The 22,833-nt window shown below is 42.9% G+C and overlaps 5 protein-coding genes across 11 annotated transcripts in view; 2 read left to right on the top strand and 3 right to left on the bottom strand.

Moving 5' to 3' along the window:
- The window catches only part of LOC114663544 (uncharacterized), a 314,220-nt gene that overhangs the window by 144,105 nt on the left and 147,282 nt on the right, over positions 1-22,833 (top strand). The gene's annotated exons all lie outside the window — the stretch shown is intronic.
- Positions 7,201-7,852, bottom strand: LOC114663551 (histone H2A-like). Its single transcript, XM_028817363.2, has one exon. It carries the CDS (start codon positions 7,625-7,627, stop codon positions 7,241-7,243), a length of 387 nt encoding a protein of 128 aa, XP_028673196.1. The 5' UTR covers positions 7,628-7,852; the 3' UTR covers positions 7,201-7,240.
- Positions 8,642-22,294, top strand: LOC114663553 (histone H2B 5-like). Of its 2 annotated transcripts, XM_051935954.1 has the most exons (2): positions 8,642-8,774; positions 22,001-22,294. In XM_051935954.1, exons 1-2 carry the CDS (start codon positions 8,646-8,648, stop codon positions 22,247-22,249), a joined length of 378 nt encoding a protein of 125 aa, XP_051791914.1. In that variant the 5' UTR covers positions 8,642-8,645; the 3' UTR covers positions 22,250-22,294. The 2 variants fall into 2 exon arrangements, with proteins under 2 accessions (XP_051791914.1, XP_028673198.1); XM_028817365.1 differs by lacking the exon at positions 8,642-8,774 and having other exon boundaries at positions 21,852-22,294.
- Positions 9,491-9,886, bottom strand: LOC114663556 (histone H4). Its single transcript, XM_028817367.2, has one exon. It carries the CDS (start codon positions 9,854-9,856, stop codon positions 9,545-9,547), a length of 312 nt encoding a protein of 103 aa, XP_028673200.1. The 5' UTR covers positions 9,857-9,886; the 3' UTR covers positions 9,491-9,544.
- On the bottom strand, positions 20,300-20,852 carry LOC114663550 (histone H2A-like). The gene has a single exon (XM_028817362.2). It carries the CDS (start codon positions 20,775-20,777, stop codon positions 20,391-20,393), a length of 387 nt encoding a protein of 128 aa, XP_028673195.1. The 5' UTR covers positions 20,778-20,852; the 3' UTR covers positions 20,300-20,390.

Genomic DNA, 22,833 nt, shown 5'->3' with positions numbered 1-22,833 from the left:
TAAGATTGTTGGGAGAATTTGATTGGAAAAGTAAATCTAGTTCTTGGATAGGTAGATCGTTCTTGGGACTGTTGTATGCTGCAATTATTCTCAAAGGGCCATCTTTAGTATTTAGCATCACCGAGTTGGCTTCCAATGTGGTTAATTGTGGTGTGGGTGATTCAGAATGACCTATTCCTTTTTTGACAAGAATGGCTGTGCCTCCTCCTTTTCCTTTAATTCTGTCGCATCTGTATACAAAGTGACTTCTTGTTCTGAATTCTGAACTTGGACGTAAATGGGTTTCACTTATTAGCATTACATCAATTAAATGCCGAATCAAAAATTCTTGAAGTTCTTCTTTTTTGTTTTGTACTCCATTGGCGTTCCAGATGGTTAATCTTAAATTATTTGGTGCGTGTAATGATTTAGGGGCCATCAGAGAAAATCTCTACAACAGAAGGGATTGAGGACAGGATTATAGTTAGAATATCTGTTCCCGTTCTTGCTGCACATAATTTATCAATGAGGGACTTTGTTAAATTTAGTAATCTTCTGGCTTTGGGGCTGGAAAAAAGGTTTGTTAGGCTTAAGAGAGCAGAAACGTCATCTTCCTCAGAGGGACCAGCAGGGGGAGCCCCAGGCCTGTTTATCTGGGAAGCGAAGTTTCTTTCTAATATCTTAGTGGATACAATTCGCTTGGCCTTCTGCCCGTCTGTTTTGTTTACTTTATTGTGACGCGATCCGTTTGAAATAGGAGGTGATGGATTTGCGGGCTCTACTAGGCAGGTGTCCTTTCTAACAGCGTCAGCGTAGCTGATTCCTGCGGAGACTGTTCTGGATGGTAGTGATGATGGTTATGGCTGTTTCTTAAGAGGATTGTACACACATCCCCTGTAGTTTGCTGGGTGATCCTGACGGCAGTTTGCCTTTTCTTCTCGTGGTTTGTTACAGTCACGTGACCAGTGGCTGTCGGCACAGCGCACACATCTGGGTCTATTATAACACATGTTAGCAGCATGGCCAAATCTTTGGCAGCGGTGGCATTGACCAATCTTGGGTTTATTAATTAAATTTTCCACTTTAACACGTAAGAAAATTAAATCAGTAATTTGAAATATGCGTTTACCTTCTTCGTTTCTTGTTAAGTGTACGAGCATCAGCGGGCAGGGGAGACGCTGAGGGCCTGCCTTCATTCTGCACACTTTAATAACAGGGAAGCCTCTTTCTTTAAGAGCCGTTTCTATGTCTCTCCGAGTGGTGGTGGCTGGCCCTTTTTATATCCCACCCGGAAGCCGTCCAGGTGCTTGGCCACCTGGTCCTAATTGCCCTTCCGGGTGGGGCTGAAGGTATGACCAGCCAGGCTGCTGATTCCACGCAGCTCCCCCTGGTGGCCGTCCGAGCCCCCAACCAGGCTGTGGAGGACTCCATCTCCCCTGGAGCTATGCGCTGGGTTGGGGAATCATTGGCTGCCAGGGAGGCTGCCACCAAGCGTTCCGGGGGAGGTATTGAACAGTCCATGGCTGTTCCCCCGGAACAGATGTAGCAGAGGCGTCCCTGCCAGGCATGGGACCCGGCTGTCCTTTACAATGGATAACAACCTCTCCCAGACACCCACAAGAATTACATAAAAAGAAAACATCTTATGAGTTGTCTAAAGATAAATGGAGTCACAATGAGGCATTATAAATTATGTATTATATGTATATATATATTATTTTATATCCTTCTGCTGATACCAGCATAGGAGAGATATCCCCACCCATAATTACAACAGCGCAGGTGAGCAGAGAGCTGAGGAGACTTCGTGCCAGCAAAGCAGCGGGTCCTGATGGAGTATCGCCATGACTGCTGAAGGTCTGTGCATCGGAGCTGGGGGGTCATCTACAGCGCATCTTCAACCTGAGCCTGGAAGAGGGGAGAGTCCCGAGACTTTGGAAAACATCTTGCATCACCCCAGTCCCAAAGGTATCACCTCCTAGTGAGCTGAATGACTTTTGGCCTGTTGCTCTGACATCACATGTGATGAAGACCATGGAGAGGCTGCTGCTTCACCACCTTAGGCCACAGGTTCAACATGCCCTTGACCCTCTGCAGTTTGCATATCAGGAGAAGGTGGGAGCGGAGGATGCCATCATCTATATGCTACACCGATCCCTCTCTCACTTAGACAGAGGCAGTGGTGCTGTAAGAATTATGTTTCTAGACTTCTCTAGCACCTTCAACACAATCCAACCTCTGCTCCTTAGGGACATGCTGACAGAGATGGGAATAGATTCATACCTGGTGACATGGATCGTGGACTATCTTAAAGACAGACCTCAGTATGTGCGTCTTGGGAACTGCACGTCTGACATTGTGGTCAGCAACACAGGAGCACCACAAGGGACTGTACTTTCTCCAGTCCTGTTCAGCCTATATACATCGGACTTCCAACACAACTCGGAGTCCTGCCATGTGCAAAAGTTTGCTGATGACACTGCTATCGTGGGCTGCATCAGGAATGGGCTGGAGGAGGAGTATAGGGACCTAATCAATGACTTTGTTAAATGGTGCGACTCAAACCACCTACACCTGAACACCAGCAAAACCAAGGAGCTGGTGGTGGATTTTAGGAGGCCCAGACCCATCATGGACCCCGTGATCGTCAGAGGTGACTGTGTGCAGAGGGTACAGACCTATAAATATCTGGGAGTGCAGCTGGATGATAAATTAGACTGGACTGCCAATACTGATGCTCTGTGTAAGAAAGGACAGAGCCGGTTATGCTTCTTTAGAAGGCTGGCGTCCTTCAACATCTGCAATAAGATGCTGCAGATGTTCTATCAGACAGTTTTGGCGAGCGCCCTCTTCTACGCGGTGGTGTGCTGGGGAGGCAGCATTAAGAAGAAGGACGCCTCACGCCTGGACAAACTGGTGAGGAAGGCAGGCTCTATTGTTGGCATGGAGCTGGACAGTTTAACATCTGTGGCAGAGCGAAGGGCGCTCAGCAGGCTCCTATCAATTATGGAGAATCCACTGCATCCAGTAAACAGTGTCATCTCTAGACAGAGGAGCAGCTTCAGTGACAGACTGCTGTCACTGTCCTGCTCCACTGACAGATTGAGGAGATCGTTCCTCCCCCAAACTATGCGACTCTTCAATTCCACCCGGGGGGGTAAACGTTAACATTTAACATTATACAAGTTATTGTCTGTTTTTCTCCTGCATTATTATCAATCTTTAATTTAATATTATTTATTGTATCAGTATGCTGCTGCTGGAGAATGTAAATTTCCCATTAGGATTAATAAAGTATCTATCTATCTATCTATCTATCTATCTATCTATCTATCTATCTATCTATCTATCTATCTATCTATCTATCTATCTATCTAATAAATATGGACTGTTACAGGTATGAAGAAGACCCACTAGTGTTTCTTGACACAATTCTGCTGAATGAATTCACGGTTCAGAAACAATTTCATCCCAAGAACTATAAACACACTCAATCAGTCTATCAAGTGTTCCTTGTAGAACTGTTTGTACTTATTAGTACAATCACCTCACTGTAAACTTGTGATACAGTTATTATATTGTACAGCCTGAGCCACTTTATAAAGAGCGTATTTACATATGATGACGATATTATTTTTAAGATGAAATGCAGCAAAATATGTTTATTACATTATACAGATAAAATGTTAACATCATTTAAATAATCTATATTGTTAATAATTAAACTTGTGAGGACACGATGGCGCAGTGCTAGCGACGATCTGGTGTCCCATTCAGAGATTGTTCCTGCCTTGCGCTGTATGCTTGCTGGGGACTGGCATGACCCTGGATGGATAGATGAATGGAATAATTAAACAAGCATCATGAAAATGATATCAAGTATACATTTCAGTATATAAATTATTCAGAGATCTGTAATACCACAAATGTAATGGATTCTGTGTCCTGTCATAGGAAGAGAAGGCCCATTTAGATTCACACACATAGAGCACATTGAAGAACACATGCAAAACAAAGCATTTAACATGCTACTTTAGTGACGATGGTATTTGAGAAACTAGTAAATTAAACGATTTAAAAATTAAGTTTATGATGTTCTACTTCAGTGATTCCCAACCGGTGATTTATAAAAGGGGTTCGCGAAAAAAATATTGTAATGGCGGAATTTTTAATCCCAAATGTAAAAAATATAACGAAATATTAAATGTAAGCAAACATATTCATGAAGCATTCTTTCTTGACCATCCTTTTCATTTGTCCTCTTGTATATTCGATATTCTTTAGCTGCAAAAACTTGCATACTTAGCTGACATTCTTTCTAAATTAAATGATTTAAATCTGTCTTTACAAGGCCCAGGTGTCACCATTTTCAGTGTGTATGATAGAATAGAAGCCATGCTAAAAAGTTCAACTTTTGGATTCAATGTCTGGAGATGAATGAGTATGAATCTTCTTGTTCTCTCAGCAGCATTTCATCAGAAAATGAAATTCAACTTAACGAAAATATTAAAAGGGATATTACTGAACATCTCTAACAGCTTCAATTAACTTTCAATGACTATTTTCCTAATAGACCTAATATATCTGGATCGAACAACAGGATATGTAGTCCTTTTCAAGGAGATATAAGTTCATATACTTCTATAACTTTACTGGAAAAAGAAAAGCTCATTGATGTATCCTCTGACAGTTCCCTAAAAGCTGTTTCTAAAGATCACTCTTTAATTGACTTTTGGCTCAGTGTAAGAAATGAATATCCTATTTTGTCAGAAAAAGCCATTAAAGTTTCATTACCCTTTTGTACAACATATCTGTGTAAGAAAGGATTTTCAACATATACTTACCTGAAAAATAAATACAGAAACAGGTTAAATGCAGAACCAGATCTAAGACTCAAACTTTCAGACATCAAACCAAGGGTTTTTTCAAGTTTAACCTAAGTTAGCTAAGAACCAGTTGACATTCACTGTCATTAAAGATAATTCCGTTTTGTTATCAGCTTTACTATCATGAATGTTCTGTTTTATTGTATTCATTTTTTTGTAGCTATCACTTTAGTTTTATTAATATTTGTCTATAAATGTTTTACGATTATGTTTAGGTTTTTCATTATGAACCATTTATTATTATAAATTTTAATAACAATCCAATTTTATTGTTTTATTTACTATATCGTATTGACTACACAGGGGGTTCGCCAATTTCTTCCGGTTTTTTGAAGGAGTTCACAAGGAGAAAAAGGTTGAGAATCGCTGTTCTACTTTAATGACAAAATAAACTATGTGATTAAAGTGGAAATTTTAAGATTAAAGTTGATATTTCGTATTTTTTTCCCATTGTGTGCCTATTTTTTTTTTCTCTGTACCCTAATAAGCTTTCATATGACACTCAGACGGTGCTCTACAGCTCACCTTTTCACTGCGACTTTTATATCTGACAACTTTTTTTATTGCGGGTACTGTGAGACTTTGTGAACTTGAGCTACCTTTTGTTGTTTATACCACTGTTTAAACCAACAAATAGTACGTTTTTCCTTGCCTCCACTTGGTATTTGCTGAAATTCTTCTATTTTCCCCTGTGCTTTTGCCATTGCCTTTTCACAGAATGCTTAGCTTATGGGCTATTTATATTGATTTGCATATTCAAAGAGGCGGAATTCTGGGAGGAGTTTGGGAGTGGCGGCAGGCGCATGTGTGTGCGTTACTTTTCATGCTGACCGGGATTTATGTAGTGGAAGAACGTGGAAGCTGGCGAACGCAGATTTATGCATCTGGAGTTTTTTTGTGCGTACACACATTTCCGCTTTTGTCCGTACGCCATGTTTTAGTGTGAATTCTACGCACGCCGTTATGCATGAGGCCCCAGGTGTTCCTGCCTTGATCCCAAAGGCTGCCAAGGTAGGCTTCAGCTGCCATGAGTAAGCAGGTTAGGAAAATAGATGGATGGATGAATAGATAGCCATTGTGATATTCTACACTGCGCTGGGCTGGTAACATCAATTCAAGAAAGGCCAACTGAATCAACATACTGATTAATAAGGCTGGCTGACTTAGTTATGTGACACACTATCAACCTGCTAGAGGCTGTAACAGAGATGAGTATGAACACAGATGCAATGGCCATTTTGAACAATTCTGCACATTCTCTTTATAACACTATCATTAAGTGTTTTCAACCAGGAATTCATTCAGCAGAATTGTGTCAAGAAACGCTAGTGGGTCTTCTTCATACCTGTAACAGTCCATATTTATAATGCCTCATTGTGACTCCTTTTATCTTTAGACAACTCATAAGATGTCTTCTTTTTATGTAATTCTTTTGGGTGTCTGGTTGTTATCCATCTATTTGGATGTGGTGGCTCTGAGGCTAGGGATCTGCAGTGGCAATCAGAAGGTGGCTGGTTCAAATCCCATAAATGCCAAAAGGGACTCTGCTCTGTTGGGCCCTTAAGCAAGGTCCTGAACCTGCAACTGCTGAGCGCTTTGAGTACTAAGAAAAGCGCTATATAAATGCGAAGAATTATTATTTAAGCAGCCACCATGCATGAAATATGGCTAATATGTACCAGATAAACTCAGTTTACGTAGACAATCAAGAAATTTACACCTACAATGGCTGACCCAAGACTGCATGAAGCAAGAGAGGATTGTAGAGTTGTCTTTCATACATATTTCAAAAAGAACTTAAATCTCCTTCTCGACCAAAGCTATATTTGATCTCAGTTTTTCCAAATAAACCGACCAATACAATGTTGTGTGGTAGCATTGCACATTAAATAATCATCATATGGTGTCTGTCGTATCTTCACATACTGTATGTCAGAGTCCAAGGAATGGCTAGCGTTAACTCGCAATTTTTCTGAGCACCTACATTTTTAATACGTAGCATTCTTTCCTGTGTAATCTTGAATCATGTGAAGGGTTTATCCACGAGAGGCGCACAGTAGCAGCGCGCAGTTTTATTAAGGGGTGCATTTATCTTTCTGAATGACAGCTTGGTATGCCAGCTAATCGACAAGCATTATTTCGAGCCAAGTTACTGACATACTAAAAAATGGAGGGATTTTACCGAGAAACTGCGACCAAAAAAGGAACAGTGAGCGCAAAATGTTTCTCGGAATATACCTACGTAATAAAATCCCAACATATTAAACCAATGAAAAGCTATCGTTCGAATCGGGTGGAATATCTCAATGGATAAAGGCTCAAGTGTGAAAGGATGGGTGGCTCTGAAAAGAGCCGTTGGTGTTGATGAACATATCTTACTTGCTCTTAGCTGGTTTCTCGGTCTTCTTGGGCAGAAGCACAGCCTGAATGTTAGGCAGCACACCACCCTGGGCGATGGTCACACCACCCAGCAATTTATTGAGCTCTTCATCGTTACGCACGGCTAGTTGCAAGTGGCGAGGAATGATTCTGGTTTTCTTGTTGTCACGGGCAGCATTTCCGGCCAACTCAAGAATTTCAGCGGTCAGATATTCGAGGACGGCAGCTAAGTAAACGGGAGCACCAGCGCCAACACGCTCGGCATAATTGCCTTTCCTCAAGAGCCTATGAACACGGCCGACTGGGAATTGTAAACCAGCTCGGGAAGACCGAGTTTTAGCCTTGGCGCGTGCTTTGCCACCAGTCTTTCCTCTTCCAGACATCTTAATAAACAATCTTCAGTTCTCTTTTATAAAATAATCCAGGTTGTTAGCGTTGCGCTTTTATAAAGGCGTCCTTTGGGCGCGACGGACTTAATTAACTGACTGCTGATTTGCTTGTGTTTTTACGTCACTCAGCTAGCAGCGAATCCGAAGCACGTTGCGCCCGTCTTAACAACGCCTCAAATTCAAATCTACAACTCCGAGAAATTGTACAGCGTACTTCTTTATGATTGTGTGTGCATAAACATTTTTGTGCTTTTATACAGTGTCCCTCTCTTCCTGAATTTCCTTTCTCAATTTCATTTCGCTTACGTATTCTTCATGTTTACACGATATCTCTGCACGTTGGCCCTTTAAAAGGCTTCGTTATTCAATGCGATATGCTGGGTAAAGAGATGAAGCCTTTGAGCACACACTGCGCCTTATTCTCCCTTGAATCCCCCTCACGAGCGATTTTCTGACCTCTCATTGTAGAACTCAAAACGAATGCAGCCCCTTAGAGAAAGCCATTTACAAAGAATAATACGAACCGGCAAGTACGGCGCTTGTAACTTAGGTAAACGAGTTCTGTATTTTGCATAATCACACAGTAGTGTTTTCCCAGATGTCTGGCAAAGCCTTCTCATACTACTGCCGCCTTCTTTCCTTCATTTCTTAGTAAGGTATCTCTTGCGGTTATGTGCAAATTAATTTGCGTTGTCTCTTTTTGTGAGCTGATAATCTGTATTGCATCAGCAACGCCCGATCATCGTTCTAACCGGTAGGGAAACACTGAATCGTGTTACAGAAAAAAACAAGACATTGAAATGCACTTTCGGAAACAGAAAACGCAATGCAAAAGTGCGCGCCCAAATTTTGTCCTGTTCGTTAATGCAACGGTTGTTCCAGGAAGGAGGGGAAAAACTGTGTGCTTGTCATTGGTACCTACGTGTAACCATGTGGCGCGTCTAATTTGCATATCTCGCCATAAAGAGAGAATCCCAAGGAGATGCGTCATTCAACTGTTCGGTGAGTAGCAATGCCTGAGCGGAAATCAGCCCCTGCCCCAAAGAAGGGCTCTAAGAAAGCTGTTTCTAAAAGCCAGGCGAAGGGTGGGAAGAAGCGTAGAAAGTCCAGGAAGGAAAGTTATTCCATCTGTGTGTACAAAGTGCTAAAAGCAAGTTCATCCTGATACTGGTATCTCTTCTAAGGCAATGGGAATTAAGAATTCGTTTGTGAATGATATCTTTGAGCGCATCGCTGGTGAGGCCTCTCGCCTAGCGCACTACAACAAGCGCTCAACCATTTCTTCCCGGGAAATCCAAACTGCCGTGAGGCTTCTACTACCGGGAGAGCTTGCAAAGCACGCCGTGTCCGAGGGCACCAAGGCAGTCACCAAGTATACCAGCTCGAAGTAAGGAGCAGGAGACTTGTTCAAAACCAACGGCTCTTTTCAGAGCCACTTAATCTAAAAAGAGCTGTTTACCTACTCTGTTCTGTGGATGTGGCAGTTACCTTTTTCACATACCCTTGTGCTCTGCCAGCGTCCCCCGCATTACTGGGTCCTTAAGTGCCTCATCAATCACGGTCTGAAGTCCCATTCCTAGATTACAATCGGCCGTGCTCCATGGTCTCAAAATGTACATGTCCATTAAGTTTCGCTAGATCAAGCGTCGCCTTACAGAACCAAGGGATTGCTTTTGTAATGGCTGCGTATTGAACTATTAGACACGTCGGCTACCCTTTCTGGTTAGCAAAGACGCTTGAAAAGGTTTATTGCGTGCAATAGCACAAAGCATACCCGTATTAATGTTCTTTAAGCCACTCTGAACCATCTTGTATTTAAAAATTAATGCAAGGAAAGCTCTCAAAGTAAAAACTTGGGCGGCTCTGAAAAGAGCCTTTGGGATATTTGGTTTTCAACGCCTCGATTATCGCTTAACCTCCGAAACCATACAGAGTGCGCCCCTGTCTCTTCAATGCGTACACTACATCCATGGCAGTTACGGTCTTTCTTTTGGCATGCTCTGTGTAAGTGACAGCATCCCGGATAACATTCTCCAGAAATACTTTAAGCACGCCGCGAGTCTCTTCGTAGATCAAACCAGAAATTCGCTTCACACCACCACGTCGTGCTAGACGGCGGATTGCGGGCTTGGTAATGCCTTGGATATTATCACGCAACACTTTACGATGACGCTTTGCGCCACCCTTACCGAGTCCTTTGCCTCCTTTACCTCTTCCAGACATCTTCAACTGATTTTACAATTGAACAACTGTTTCTTTCACAAACGGGTCCATCGCCTGATATGAGCACTAAGACGACCTGCTTGAACACAGCAGAGGAAGCTTCTGCGCGGGCTTTTCGCAAACCGCGTTTTGAATTCGCTTATCAGCTTCCGAGCTCAAGTCCCTTGTTCAAAACAATCAATCCGTCACGAGTAATCGTGCATCAACAGGCCTTCGGGAAGCTGCTAAATTAATTTTTCACTCATGCTTTCTTGAACGTTACCTCTTTTTCGTCATCTCCTTACTTACAATTTCATCAGTTCGTGTAAGCAGTGCGTTCGGATTGATTTAAATTGTGTACTTTTTTAATGTCCATTTGTTTTCAATGACAAAAATGCCCTCTTGCCCTTTTAAATTACCAAAAGGCAGGTTTTTTGATTATACCAACAAGTCTCGCTTTTATTATTATTATCTTTACTTTATTATCATTACTTTACTTTCTAATGTCCTCCTGATCATAGTTTTATAAAGGTTAGGTAAGTCATGAAAAAGTCAGAGACAACAATATATTGTTCATCAAATGCCTGATGTCAAAGATTATTGGCATTAACTCGATGCGAGGGCTAATGGCCCGAGAGACACTTTTGCAAAATTCTTCTGTTCTATGACAGTTTTGTAAATATATATGTAACTGTATGTAAATATATATTTTTGTACGTTTTTAAGCACAAATATAGTTAATTAAACCATAGAATGCACTGCGTAATAGTAAACTAAATGTAAAAAGATGGGCGGCACGGTGGCGCAGTGGGTACCGCTGCTGCCTCGCAGTTGGGAGACCTGGGTCTGCTTCCCGGGTCCTCCCTGCGTGGAGTTTGCATGTTCTCCCCGTGTCTGCGTGGGTTTCCTCCGGGTATTCTGGTTTCCTCTCACAGTCCAAAGACATGCAGGTTAGGTGGATTGGTGTTTCTAAATTGGCCCTAGTGTGTGCTTGGTGTGTGGGTATGTTTGTGTGTGTCCTGCGGTGGGTTGGCACCCTGCCCGGGATTGGTTCCTGCCTTGTGCCCTGTGTTGGCTGGGATTGGCTCCAGAGACCCCCGTGACCCTGTGTTCGGATTCAGCGGGTTGGAAAATGGATGGATGGATGTAAAAACATTGAATAACACTGAGAAAACCTTGAACAACAGAGAAAACTAACACTGCAATAGTTTGCGCTATAGCAACAAAAAATGAATATTTGAAAAAATCCGTAATTTAATAAACCACCAAGAAAAGTAACATTTCAAAAATGCACACTACGAACCGATCGCTGTAAACAGAAGTGAAAACAAAATCAAGTCCAGTGCATTCTTTAACTGCCTTCCTACCTTATGAGTCCAGCCCTCTCTCTCTCTCGCGCTGCCTGTGTGTGTGTGTGTGTGCGTGTCTGTCTCTCTCTGGCACTGCCTGTGTGTGTGCGCGGCTCTCTCTCTCACGCTGCCTCTGTGTGTGTGTGTCGCACAGGAAATGCACAGGGAGAGACTGAACCTCGCAAGAGCAACTAACAGAGACCTGCCCACCAACTGTAAGACCATGGGATACCCCTCGCAAACTGTTCTACACGCCGCATACAGCGATTCACATCCGCGACAAATATACTTCTTCAGAAGTGCATGTGGAGTGTAGCAGAGACGAACGCGAATGACTCCCCGCTCTGTGAGTTGCTGCGTCCGAGTTGGTGGGAGTGGCTCTGCGAGTTGTCGTCGTATCCAATGGTCTTAGAGTTGGCTATCTTGTGTGCTTTCCATGGGTGTCTACTTGTCGGCGGCTTAGTAAATTATATATATAGATCTTTATGTTAATATTATTCATATATCTCAAAATACCCAAATGACTTACCAAGCCTTATCAAGCCTTGCTTCAAATATTCTGTTTTATAGATAGATAGATAGATAGATAGATAGATAGATAGATAGATAGATAGATAGATAGATAGATAGATAGATAGATAGATAGATAGATAGATAGATAGATAGATCCCTATTAGGTTTGTCTGTGTATACCTTTAAGTTGAGGTAACAAAAAATTCAAAATCAAGAAATGAAAACAGACACACATTCCAGTTCTGCTAGATACCAATTATTATCTATACATCAGTTTTCTGAACATTTTTAGTTCAACTTGAGAGCCGGTGCAAACATTATCACAGAAGCTCTATCCAGTGGCTTCAAGCATACGGCAGGAATCAAAACTTCATCAGAAGCCACTCAATTCCAAGCCATGCTCACTCCCATGCTGGGTCCATTTTGAGTAACAGATTGACCAACTCAAAAGTTCATCTGAAGAGCTGACCCAAAAAAATCATTAAGACACCAAACAAATGATGTGAGATGTGAAAGGGTAGGGATCAGAGTAAAATTTTAACCTAGTTTCCTAGAATTGTACCACTCCATAGTCCTGCACTTCAGCTGAGGAGTGGAGCTTAAATTCAATTGAAGTTTCTGGATTTATGTGAAACTTGGTTATAGTCATATCATTGTTTTTCATTTGAAGAATGTACAATACTGTACATTGTACATTCTGAAGTAGCTTAAAAAGTAGGGATGGGAAGATTGATACCACAGTAATCGATACTTCGATATTCAAGCTGTACTCATTTGGTATCGAGTACCATTCAAAAATATCGATTACTACTGTATTAACACACATTCTTCACTCACGTACTGAAATGCGCAGAAGCATTGTCACGCAATGCCATAAACCCACGCCCCTTGCTCAAGCTCAGACTGTACGCCAATGGCAGACCGAGAGCTTAGTTGTATGCTGCCACATTATACAGATGGAAAAAAAATGCAGCCGCCTGATGCAATATTTGTGAGAAGAAAAAGCAGTATAGTGGCAAAACAATCACAGTTAAAAAGCACACATGCTGTTCAGCAGAAAGACGTTGCGATGCAAGTCTGAAGCCTGGCGATTTAGCTGCAATCAGTGCCAGATAAGGGAGGGTGCAGGAAGTTTTCAAAGATGCACGAGACGTTATTCAGGTAACTCTGCTACTAGCAGGATTATGTAGAAGGGAAATTACTGAAGTATAGTTGAGTAAAATATTTTACCGTGTATCACTCATTAATACTTATGAAACGTAAAGCACATTGTTAGCATAATGGCGGACTCATAATAGTGAAGCATAACTGTCAGAGCATTTTGTCACTAGTTGTGTCCGTTTTGTTTTCCTGCTAACTAAGACGAAGGGTACAGTACAACAAATATACATAAATAAGAATGTTAAATAGTCTTAACACTATGGAAAATACTTACTGCGCCTAATTTGAAGCTTAAAACTTTCACTAAAAGTAGTTTTTCTTTCCAAAAAATAAGGGCCTGAGTAAATGTTAATAAATATATGAATTATTTTGCAAGTTTAGTGGATTTAAAAGTACTTTAATTGCATTAGTAACATCATCTAATGTAACAAAATAATGTTTCTGTTTAATTTTGTATTGTTAAAATTGTATTGTGCTCTGTTTCCTCCCACAGTTCAAAGACACGCAGGCTAGGTGGACTGATGTTAAATTGGCCCCTGGTGTGTGTGTTCACCGTGTGATGGGCTCTCGCCCTGTCCAGGGATTGTTCCTGCCTTGCACCAGTAGAGGCAAAATAGTATTAAGTGTAAAAATGTCAGCATTATATTTTCTAAATACACATTTGAAACTTAACTAAATGTAAAGCTAATATGACAAAATCTTTCTCAATAAAACAGAAGGGCAGAATATAATAGAAAATGCAAATGTGGGAATATTTTTTTTTTTTTTGTAAATGTTAGTGTTCTAAGGTGATCAGTTTAAATACATTTGTGAATAACCAAATCTTTATGAAAATGTAAAAGTTAATATTATCGTTATTACATTTGTATGTTCATTCTTTGCTACCCAGATCCTTCCTGTGTGGAGTTTGCATGTTGTCCCTGTGGCTGTGTAAGTTTCCTCCCACAGTCCAAAGATGCACAGGTTAGGTGAACTGGAAAAGGTAACTTGGCCATAGTATGTGTTTGCCCTATAATGGATGGGCACCCTATCCAGAGTTTGCTCCTGCCTTGCACCTTATGGCAGCTGGGATAGGCTCCGGCACCCTCCCATAACCCTGGTCTGGAGTAAACAGGTTAGAAAATAACATGCCATGTTCATTCTATCGATATAAATTTTGTAATAAATTTGTTATGGTGACCTTAAAACTGTGTTGTGATATTAGTTCATTTAAATGCAGACTGGCCCATTAATATTAGCCATTCTAAACACTATCATCATTTGAAAACAAATTCCTAAGCTTTTTTAAAAAATACTCAGTATCAGTATCGAAAATCTGACACATAAAATACTTGTATCAGTATCGATTTCAAAAACAGTGGCATCGCCCATCCCTATTAAAAAGGATGAAAAGCAAATCAATGTGAAAACAGCATGTGTTTCAGTTTTACAAGTGGAAATGGACCCTGTGTGTTTGTTGGACTAAGATGTATACCTCTAAATCTGTATTCCTTTAATGAAGGTCCTGGGCAAAGGGTTGGGTTGGACTAATGGTAACCTTGTCCAAACTCAACATAAATGAGTACTCCACCATTTCAATACAGCATGGTTGCCATCTGAAGTAAAGGGATTATTTCAGCCTCTTTTGTGGGCACACCCTAGGGCCAGGTCAAGCTATAGCGCACTGAGAGAAGAGAAGTCAGTTAGGGTGGCACCAGGGTTTTTATAGGGAGGAATAGGGTTTATGTCATTGGCTTCTTGGGTGTACGTAAGTCTATCTTTTTGGTTGACCACTGGTGCAAAGTTCTGTCCATCAATATTACTCATCCTGGATTTATGGTCTTTTGTTCAGAACTTGAGTCCAATTTACTCCCCAGAGAGAGAGAGAGATGTCCCTGGCTATTACATGGTCCAGTATCGATGATGTGATCAGATAATACTGCATTCCAAAGGTCCTGTGGTGGAGCACCGCTTTAAGTACCTGGGGGTCCAGATCAGTGACAGGCTGGACTGGTCTAGTAACAGAGAGGAGCTATATGAGAAAATACAGAGTAGACATTCATTGTCTAGTAGACCTCGCTCCTTTATTGTGGGTAGTGACATCCTCTACATATTCTATAACTCTGTGATGGGCACAGTGGTACAATGGGTTCTATTGGCCCTTGTGAGCAAATGCAGATGTTGTTCCGGCCTTGATCCCAAAGGCTGCTCGGGTAGACTACAGCTGCCATGAGTTAAGCAGGCTAGGAAAATGGATGGATAAATCTGTGGTTTCCACTATGATATTCCAAGCTGTACTGGGCTAGTTACATCAATTCAAGAAAGGCCAACCGAATCAACAGACTGATTAATGAGGCAGGCTGACTCGGTTATGAGACACACCATCGACCTGCTAGAGTCAGTAACAGAAACAGATCCAAGCAACTATAGGCCAGTAAGCTTAACATGCATCACAGGAAAATTAATGGAAGGAATTATTAACCTTTTAACTGCCAACTCCCTAAATATTCCCCATGCCAGGAGAAATCTGAACAATTTTCGTTTTTTTACTTTACATTTATTCAAGCAGTATTTACCTGCTGAAATACCTGCTGAAATGTTTCAAATAAATGGTCAATCAAAGGACGTAGCTTGAACAAGCGGTCACGGTTTGGATCTTTCATATCTGGCTCAGATAACGGGCAGCAGTCCAGTTGAGATGCTGGGGATACACCCACTCATCGCCATCATCCGATGCGCCGTCATTCACAGTATCATGCAGCGCACGTTGCTGATCATCATTGTTGCTAAAATCTTCTTCAGAACTGCTACAATCATGATCAGAATTATTGTCCAAAATCGCCTGCAAAACCTCACTTGAAGTCAGTTTACGTTTCGCCATATTCACAGCTTTCACTTTCGAATCACATCACGTGATCGGCCAATATAAGCGCAGAGTTGTCGAAATACAACGTAGTAATAATACCCACGCCAAACTGTCAGTTATACTACGCGCCAGGCATTCACATAACCACAGGCAAATGTTCCGGATAATTCCGGCAGTAAGGCGTCAGCAATAAAGCTACGATGCCGGATATATCCGGCAGAGGGTGGTTAAGGGGTTAAGGATAAGATAGAGCAACACCTGGCAAGGACAGGAGTTATTCTAAGCAGTCAGCATGGGTTCAGAAGAGGGAGGTCGTGTTTTACTAACATGCTGGAATTCTATGAGGAGGCAACAAAAGGATACGATCAAAGTGGAGCTTATGATATTATTTATCTGGACTTTCAGAAAGCATTTGATAAGGTGCCACATGAGAGGTTGGGCATCAAATTAAAAGAGGTGGGAGTTCAGGTTGATGTTTGTAGATGGGTGCAGAATTGGCTCAGACACAGGAAGCAGAGGGTGATGGTGCAAGGAACCTCATCAGAACTGGCTGATGTTAAGAGTGGTGTTCCACAGGGGTCAGTGCTAGGGCCGCTGCTATTTTTAATATATATAAATGATTTAGATAGTAATATAAGTAACAAGCTGGTTAAGTTTGCAGATGATACCAAGATAGGTGGATTAGCAGATAATTTGGAATCCGTTATATCATTACAGAAGGACCTGGATAGCATACAGGCTTGGGCAGATTTGTGGCAGATGAAATTTAATGTCAGTAAATGTAAAGTATTGCACATTGGAAGTAAAAATGTTAGGTTTGAATACACAATGGGCGGTCGGAAAATCGAGAGTACACCTTATGAGAAGGATTTAGGAGTCATAGTGGACTCTAAGCTATCGACTTCCCGACAGTGTTCAGAAGCCATTAAGAAGGCTAACAGAATGTTAGGATATATAGCGCGATATGTGGAGTACAAGTCCAAGGAGGTTATGCTCAACCTTTTTAATGCACTGGTGAGGCCTCATCTTGAGTACTGTGTGCAGTTTTGGTCTCCAGGATACAAAAAGGACATAGCAGCGCTAGAAAAGGTCCAGAGAAGAGCGACTAGGCTGATTCCAGGGCTACAGGGGTTGAATTAAGAGGAAAGATTAAAAGAGCTGAGCCTTTACAGTTTAAGCAAAAGAAGATTAAGAGGTGACATGATTGAAGTGTTTAAAATTATGAAGAGAATCAGTGCAGTGGATCGAGACTGTTATTTTAAAATGAGTTCATCAAGAACACGGGGACACAGTTGGAAACTTGTTAAGGGTAAATTTCGCACAAACATTAGGAAGTTTTTCTTTACACAAAGAACGATAGAAACTTGGAATAAGCTACCAAGTAGTGTGGTAGACAGTAAGACGTTAGGGTCTTTCAAAACTCGACTTGATGTTTTCTTGAAAGAAATAAGTGGATAGTACTCAAGTACTAGTACTTTGTTGGGCTGAATGGCATGTTCTCGTCTAGAGTGTTCTAATGTTCTAAACACACTATCATTAAGTGCTTTCAGCCAAAAAATCATTCAGCAGAATTGTGTCAAGAAATGCTGTGTGGATTCTTCATACCTACGGACAGTTCACCTTTATAATGCCTCATTGTAGACTGCTCTTTAATCTTTAGCCAACGTTCTTTTTATGTAATTCTTATGTGTGTCTGGGAGAGGTTGTTATCCATCTATTTAAGCACCCACCATGCTTAGAATATGACTCGTGTGTACCAGATAAACTCAGTTATCGTAGACAATCAAGAAATTTACACTTAAAATGGCTGCCGCATGACTGCAAGAAGCGAGAGTGGGTTAGAGAGAGTTGTTTTATACATCCATCCATCCATTGTCTGCCGCTTATCCGAGGTCGGGTCGCGGGGGCAGCAGCTTGAGCAGAGATGCCCAGACTTCCCTCTCCCCGGCCACTTCTTCTAGCTCTTCCAGGAGAATCCCAAGGCGTTCCCAGGCCAGTCGAGAGACATAGTCCCTCCAGCGTGTCCTGGGTCTTCCCCGGGGCCTCCTCCTGGTTAGACGTGCCCGGAACACCTCACCAGGGAGGCGTCCAGGAGGCATCCTGATCAGATGCCCGAGCCACCTCATCTGACTCCTCTTGATGCGGAGGAGCAGCGGCTCTACTCTGAGCCCCTCCCGGATGACTGAGCTTCCCACCCTATCTTTAAGGGAAAGCCCAGACACCCTGCGGAGGAAACTCATTTCAGCCGCTTGTATTCGCGATCTCGTTCTTTCGGTCACTACCCATAGCTCATGACCATAGGTGAGGGTAGGAACATAGATCGACTGGTAAATTGAGAGCTTCGCCTTGCGGCTCAGCTCCTTTTTCACCACGACAGACCGATGCAGCACCCGCATTACTGCGGATGCCGCACCGATCCGCCTGTCGATCTCACGCTCCATTCTTCCCTCACTCGTGAACAAGACCCCGAGATACTTGAACTCCTCCACTTGGGGCAGGATCTCGCTACCAACCCTGAGAGGGCACTCCACCCTTTTCCGGCTGAGGACCATGGTCTCGGATTTGGAGTTGCTGATTCTCATCCCAGCCGCTTCACACTCGGTTGCGAACCGATCCAGAGAGAGCTGAAGATCACGGCCTGATGAAGCAAACAAGACAACATCATCTGCAAAAAGCAGTGACCCAATCCTGAGCCCACCAAACCGGACCCCCTCAATGCCCTGGCTGCGCCTAGAAATTCTGTCCATAAAATTTATGAACAGAATCGATGACAAAGGGCAGCCCTGGCGGAGTCCAACTCTCACTGGAAACGGGTTTGACTTACTGCCGGCAATGCAGACCAAGCTCTGGCACCGATCGTACAGGGACCGAACAGCCCTTATCAGGGGGGCCGGTACCCCACACTCTCGGAGTACCCCCCACAGGATTCCCCGAGGGACACGGTCGAATGCCTTTTCCAAGTCCACGAAACACATGTAGACTGGTTGGGCAAACTCCCATGCACCCTCCAGGACCCTGCTAAGGGTATAGAGCTGGTCCACTGTTCTGCGACCAGGACGAAAACCACACTGTTCCTCCTGAATCCGAGGCTCGACTATCCGACGGACCCTCCTCTCCAGGATCCCTGAATAGACTTTTCCAGGGAGGCTGAGGAGTGTGATTCCTCTGTAGTTGGAACACATCCTCCGATCCCCCTTCTTAAAGAGGGGGACCACCACCCCGGTCTGCCAATCCAGAGGCACTGTCCCTGATGTCCATGCGATGTTGCAGAGGCGTGTCAGCCAAGACAGTCCTACAACATCCAGAGCCTTGAGTCGAGGTCAGCAGCGCACCATCCTTCCTGAGACGCCAGATGGTGGACCAGAATCTCCTCGAAGCCGTCCGAAAGTCGTTCTCCATGGCCTCCCCAAACTCCTCCCACGCCCAAGTTTTTGCCCCAGCAACCACCAAAGCCGCATTCCGCTTGGCCTGCCGGTACCTATCAGCTGCCTCCAGGGTCCCACAGGACAAAAGGGTCCTGTAGGACTCCTTCTTCAGCTGACGGCATCCTTCATCGCCGGTGTCCACCAACGGGTTCGGGGATTGCCACCACGACAGGCACTGACCACAGCTCCGGTCAGCTGCCTCAACAATAGAGGCACAGAACATGGCCCATTCGGACTCAATGTCCCACACCTCCCTCGGGATGTTGTCGAAGTTCTGCCGGAGGTGGGAGTTGAAGCTACTTCTGACAGGGGGCTCTGCCAGACGTTCCCAGCAGACCCTCACAACACGTTTGGGCCTACCACGCCTGACCGGCATCCTCCCCCACCATTGAAGCCAACTCACCACCAGGTGGTGATCAGTTGACAGCTCCGCCCCTCTCTACACCCGAGTGTCCAAGACATATGGCCGCAAGTCCGACGACACGACCACAAAGTTTTTATACATGCATATTTCAAAAACAACTTAAATATCCTTATTGACCAAAGCTGTATTTAATGTTTTTCTAAATAAACTGATCAATATTGTGTGGTAACATTGCGCATTAGATAATCATCGTACTGTATATGTCCGAACTCGAGGAAAGGTGAGGATTAACCCACATCAAATTTCATTGAATACAAACATTTTTAATAGTACTCTTTCTTGGGTGATGTTGAATTATGTGGTTATTCCTCAGAGGTGCACATAAGCAGTGAGCAATGTATATTAATAAAGTATCTATCTATCTATCTAAAGGGCGCATTTGTTTATGACTCCTTAGTATATCAGCTAATCGACAGGCATTATTCTGAGTCAGGCTGCTGTCATACTCGAATATGAAGGAATATTAACGATAAACTGACAAGAAGGAAACGTAAGCACAAACACATTTTACGGAATATCACGTATTACTTCTATACGTAATTGTCTGTCCCTAGTACTCCTCTACAGTCGGGCTATAAAGCTAAATGAGCAAGACCTTCAAATCGAGCCCTCGGCTGGCTTTTAAAAATGAAAAAACCTTTATTGAAGTAGCACGCTGGAAACATTTAAATAACCGCCAAAAATCCGCGCAATAAAGTTACCTAAAATTAAGATATGAAGTCAATCAAAAACCTATTATCTGATTCAAATGGAATATCTCAATGGATAAAGGCTCCAGTGTGAAAAGATGGGTGGCTCTGAAAAGAGCCGTTGGTGTTGATGAACGTATCACCGTAGCTTATTTGCTCTTAGCTGGTTTCTCGGTCTTCTTGGGCAAAAGTACGGCCTGAATGTTAGGCAGCACACCACCCTGGGCGATGGTCACGCCACCCAACAACTTATTGAGTTCCTCATCATTACGTACTGCCAGCTGCAAGTGGCGAGGAATGATTCTGGTTTTCTTGTTGTCGCGGGCAGCATTCCCGGCCAACTCGAGAATTTCAGCGGTCAGGTACTCTAGCACGGCAGCTAAATAAACGGGAGCACCGGCGCCCACACGCTCGGCATAGTTGCCTTTCCTCAACAGCCTGTGAACACGGCCGACTGGGAACTGTAAACCAGCTCGGGAAGAGCGAGTCTTAGCCTTTGCGCGTGTCTTACCACCAGTCTTTCCTCTTCCAGACATTTCAGATAAACAAAACAACTCTTTATAATAAAATAACCCACGTTTCCGGCGTTGAGCTTTTATAAAGGCTTCCTTCGGGCGCGACGGACTGAATTAACTGACTGCTGATTTGCTTGTGTTTTTACGTCACTCCGGTGGCAGCGAATCCGAAGCATGTGGTGCCTAACCTCACAACCCATCAAATTCAAATCTACGGATCGAGAAAGGGTACAGCGTGTTTATTGTTCTTGATCGTGTATGCATCAGCAATTTATTCGTTTTAGTACATTCTGTCTCTCTTCCCGAATTCCTCTTCTTAATTTCATTGCCCTTATTTATACTGTACTTTATTTTACGTATGTTTGCACTGCACAGACTAGTTTGACGTTTGAATTCTGTGTTGGCAAAAACATTGGACCTTTAAAATGCTTTGCTGTTCAAAGCAATATGTGGGTAAAAAAAGATAAATTCTTGGAGAACACACTGCTCCCTATTGTCCTTTGTAGCTCCCACGTCAGCGATTTTCTGACCTCTTATTACAGGACTCAAAACGAATTCAGCTCCTGAGATAAAGCTCTCGTCTCTTTTACAAATTACAATACGAACCGGCAAAGTAGAGTGCTTGTCACTTCAGTAAACAAGTTCAGTTTTCTTATATTTTCAAACAGTAAAGTGTTGTTCCAAAGGACTGGCACTGCCTTCTCATACTGTTGCCCACTTCTTTACTTCATTTATGAGAATTATACCTCTTGCAATTATGTGCAAGTTACTTTGTGTTGTCTCTTTTTGTGAGCTGATTTTGATAACCTATATTGTATCCGCCACGCGCAGTCATCAGTCTAACCGGTAGGAGACATTACATCGTGTTACAGAAAAACAACAAGACATTGAAATGCACTTTCGGAAACAGAAAACGCAATGCAAAAGTGCGCGCCCGAATTTTCTCCTATTCGGTAATGCAACGGTTGTTCCTGAAAGGAGGGAAACAGCTGCGTGCCTTTCATTGGTGCTTACGTGTATCCCTGTGGCGCATCTGATTTGCATGTCTCGCTATAAAGAGAGAAACACAGGAAGTTGCGTCATTTCACTGCTCATCTATCCTGTGAACAGTAGTAATGGCTGAGCCGAAAACAGCAACGGTGTCGAAGAAGGGCTCCAAGAAAGCCGTTTCTAAGAACCAGGCAAAAGGTGGAAAGAAGCGTAGGAAGTCTAGAAAGGAAAGTTATTCCATCTACGTGTACAAGGTGATGAAACAAGTTCACCCTGATACTGGTATCTCTTCTAAGGCGATGGGAATCATGAATTCGTTTGTGAATGATATCTTTGAGCGAATCGCTGGTGAGGCATCTCGCTTAGCACACTACAACAAGCGCTCGACCATTTCTTCCCGGGAAATCCAGACTGCCGTGAGGCTCCTGCTACCGGGTGAACTTGCTAAGCACGCCGTGTCCGAGGGCACGAAGGCAGTTACAAAGTACACCAGCTCAAAGTAAACGCCAAGACACTTATTTGAAGCAAACGGCTCTTTTCAGAGCCACCCACATATTCTCAGAAGAGCTCCATTAACCTGATTGCCTGATGTGATGTTACTGCCAAATGTTTTCATGTGTATTTGTTTGTTGGGGAGCGCACGGGCGATTTTCCATTTAGTACTAGCTTGGGGTTCCATTTCAGATGCGGTTTGTGACCCTTTCTGGTTTCAGTTAAGCTTATTTTTTTTGTAGGTCTTCTGGGTTGCATTACTTATTCAAAATTCTGCTACTAGGATATCTGTTCTAAATCCGTTGAACATCTTACACCTATTCTCTCTCAACTTCACTGGCTCCTTATTAACTATCGAATACAAAATACTGCTCTTAACAGCTCCCCACAACCTCACTCACTCCGATCCTCCTCTGCAGCTCTTTGTGTACCGCACGTCAAACTGTGTTCTACGTGAGAACGTCTCTCTGTGCTCAACTCTGGAATTCTCGCCCATATCTATCGACTTGATTCAATAACACATTTTAAAACTCTTACCTTTTCAAACTGGCATACTATGAATTTAACACTGTTACTGTCTTTGTATGCTTGCTAC

This window comes from Erpetoichthys calabaricus, chromosome 13, assembly GCF_900747795.2.
Source record: "Erpetoichthys calabaricus chromosome 13, fErpCal1.3, whole genome shotgun sequence".
NCBI lineage: Eukaryota > Metazoa > Chordata > Cladistia > Polypteriformes > Polypteridae > Erpetoichthys > Erpetoichthys calabaricus.
This window is presented reverse-complemented; position numbering and strand designations above follow the sequence as displayed.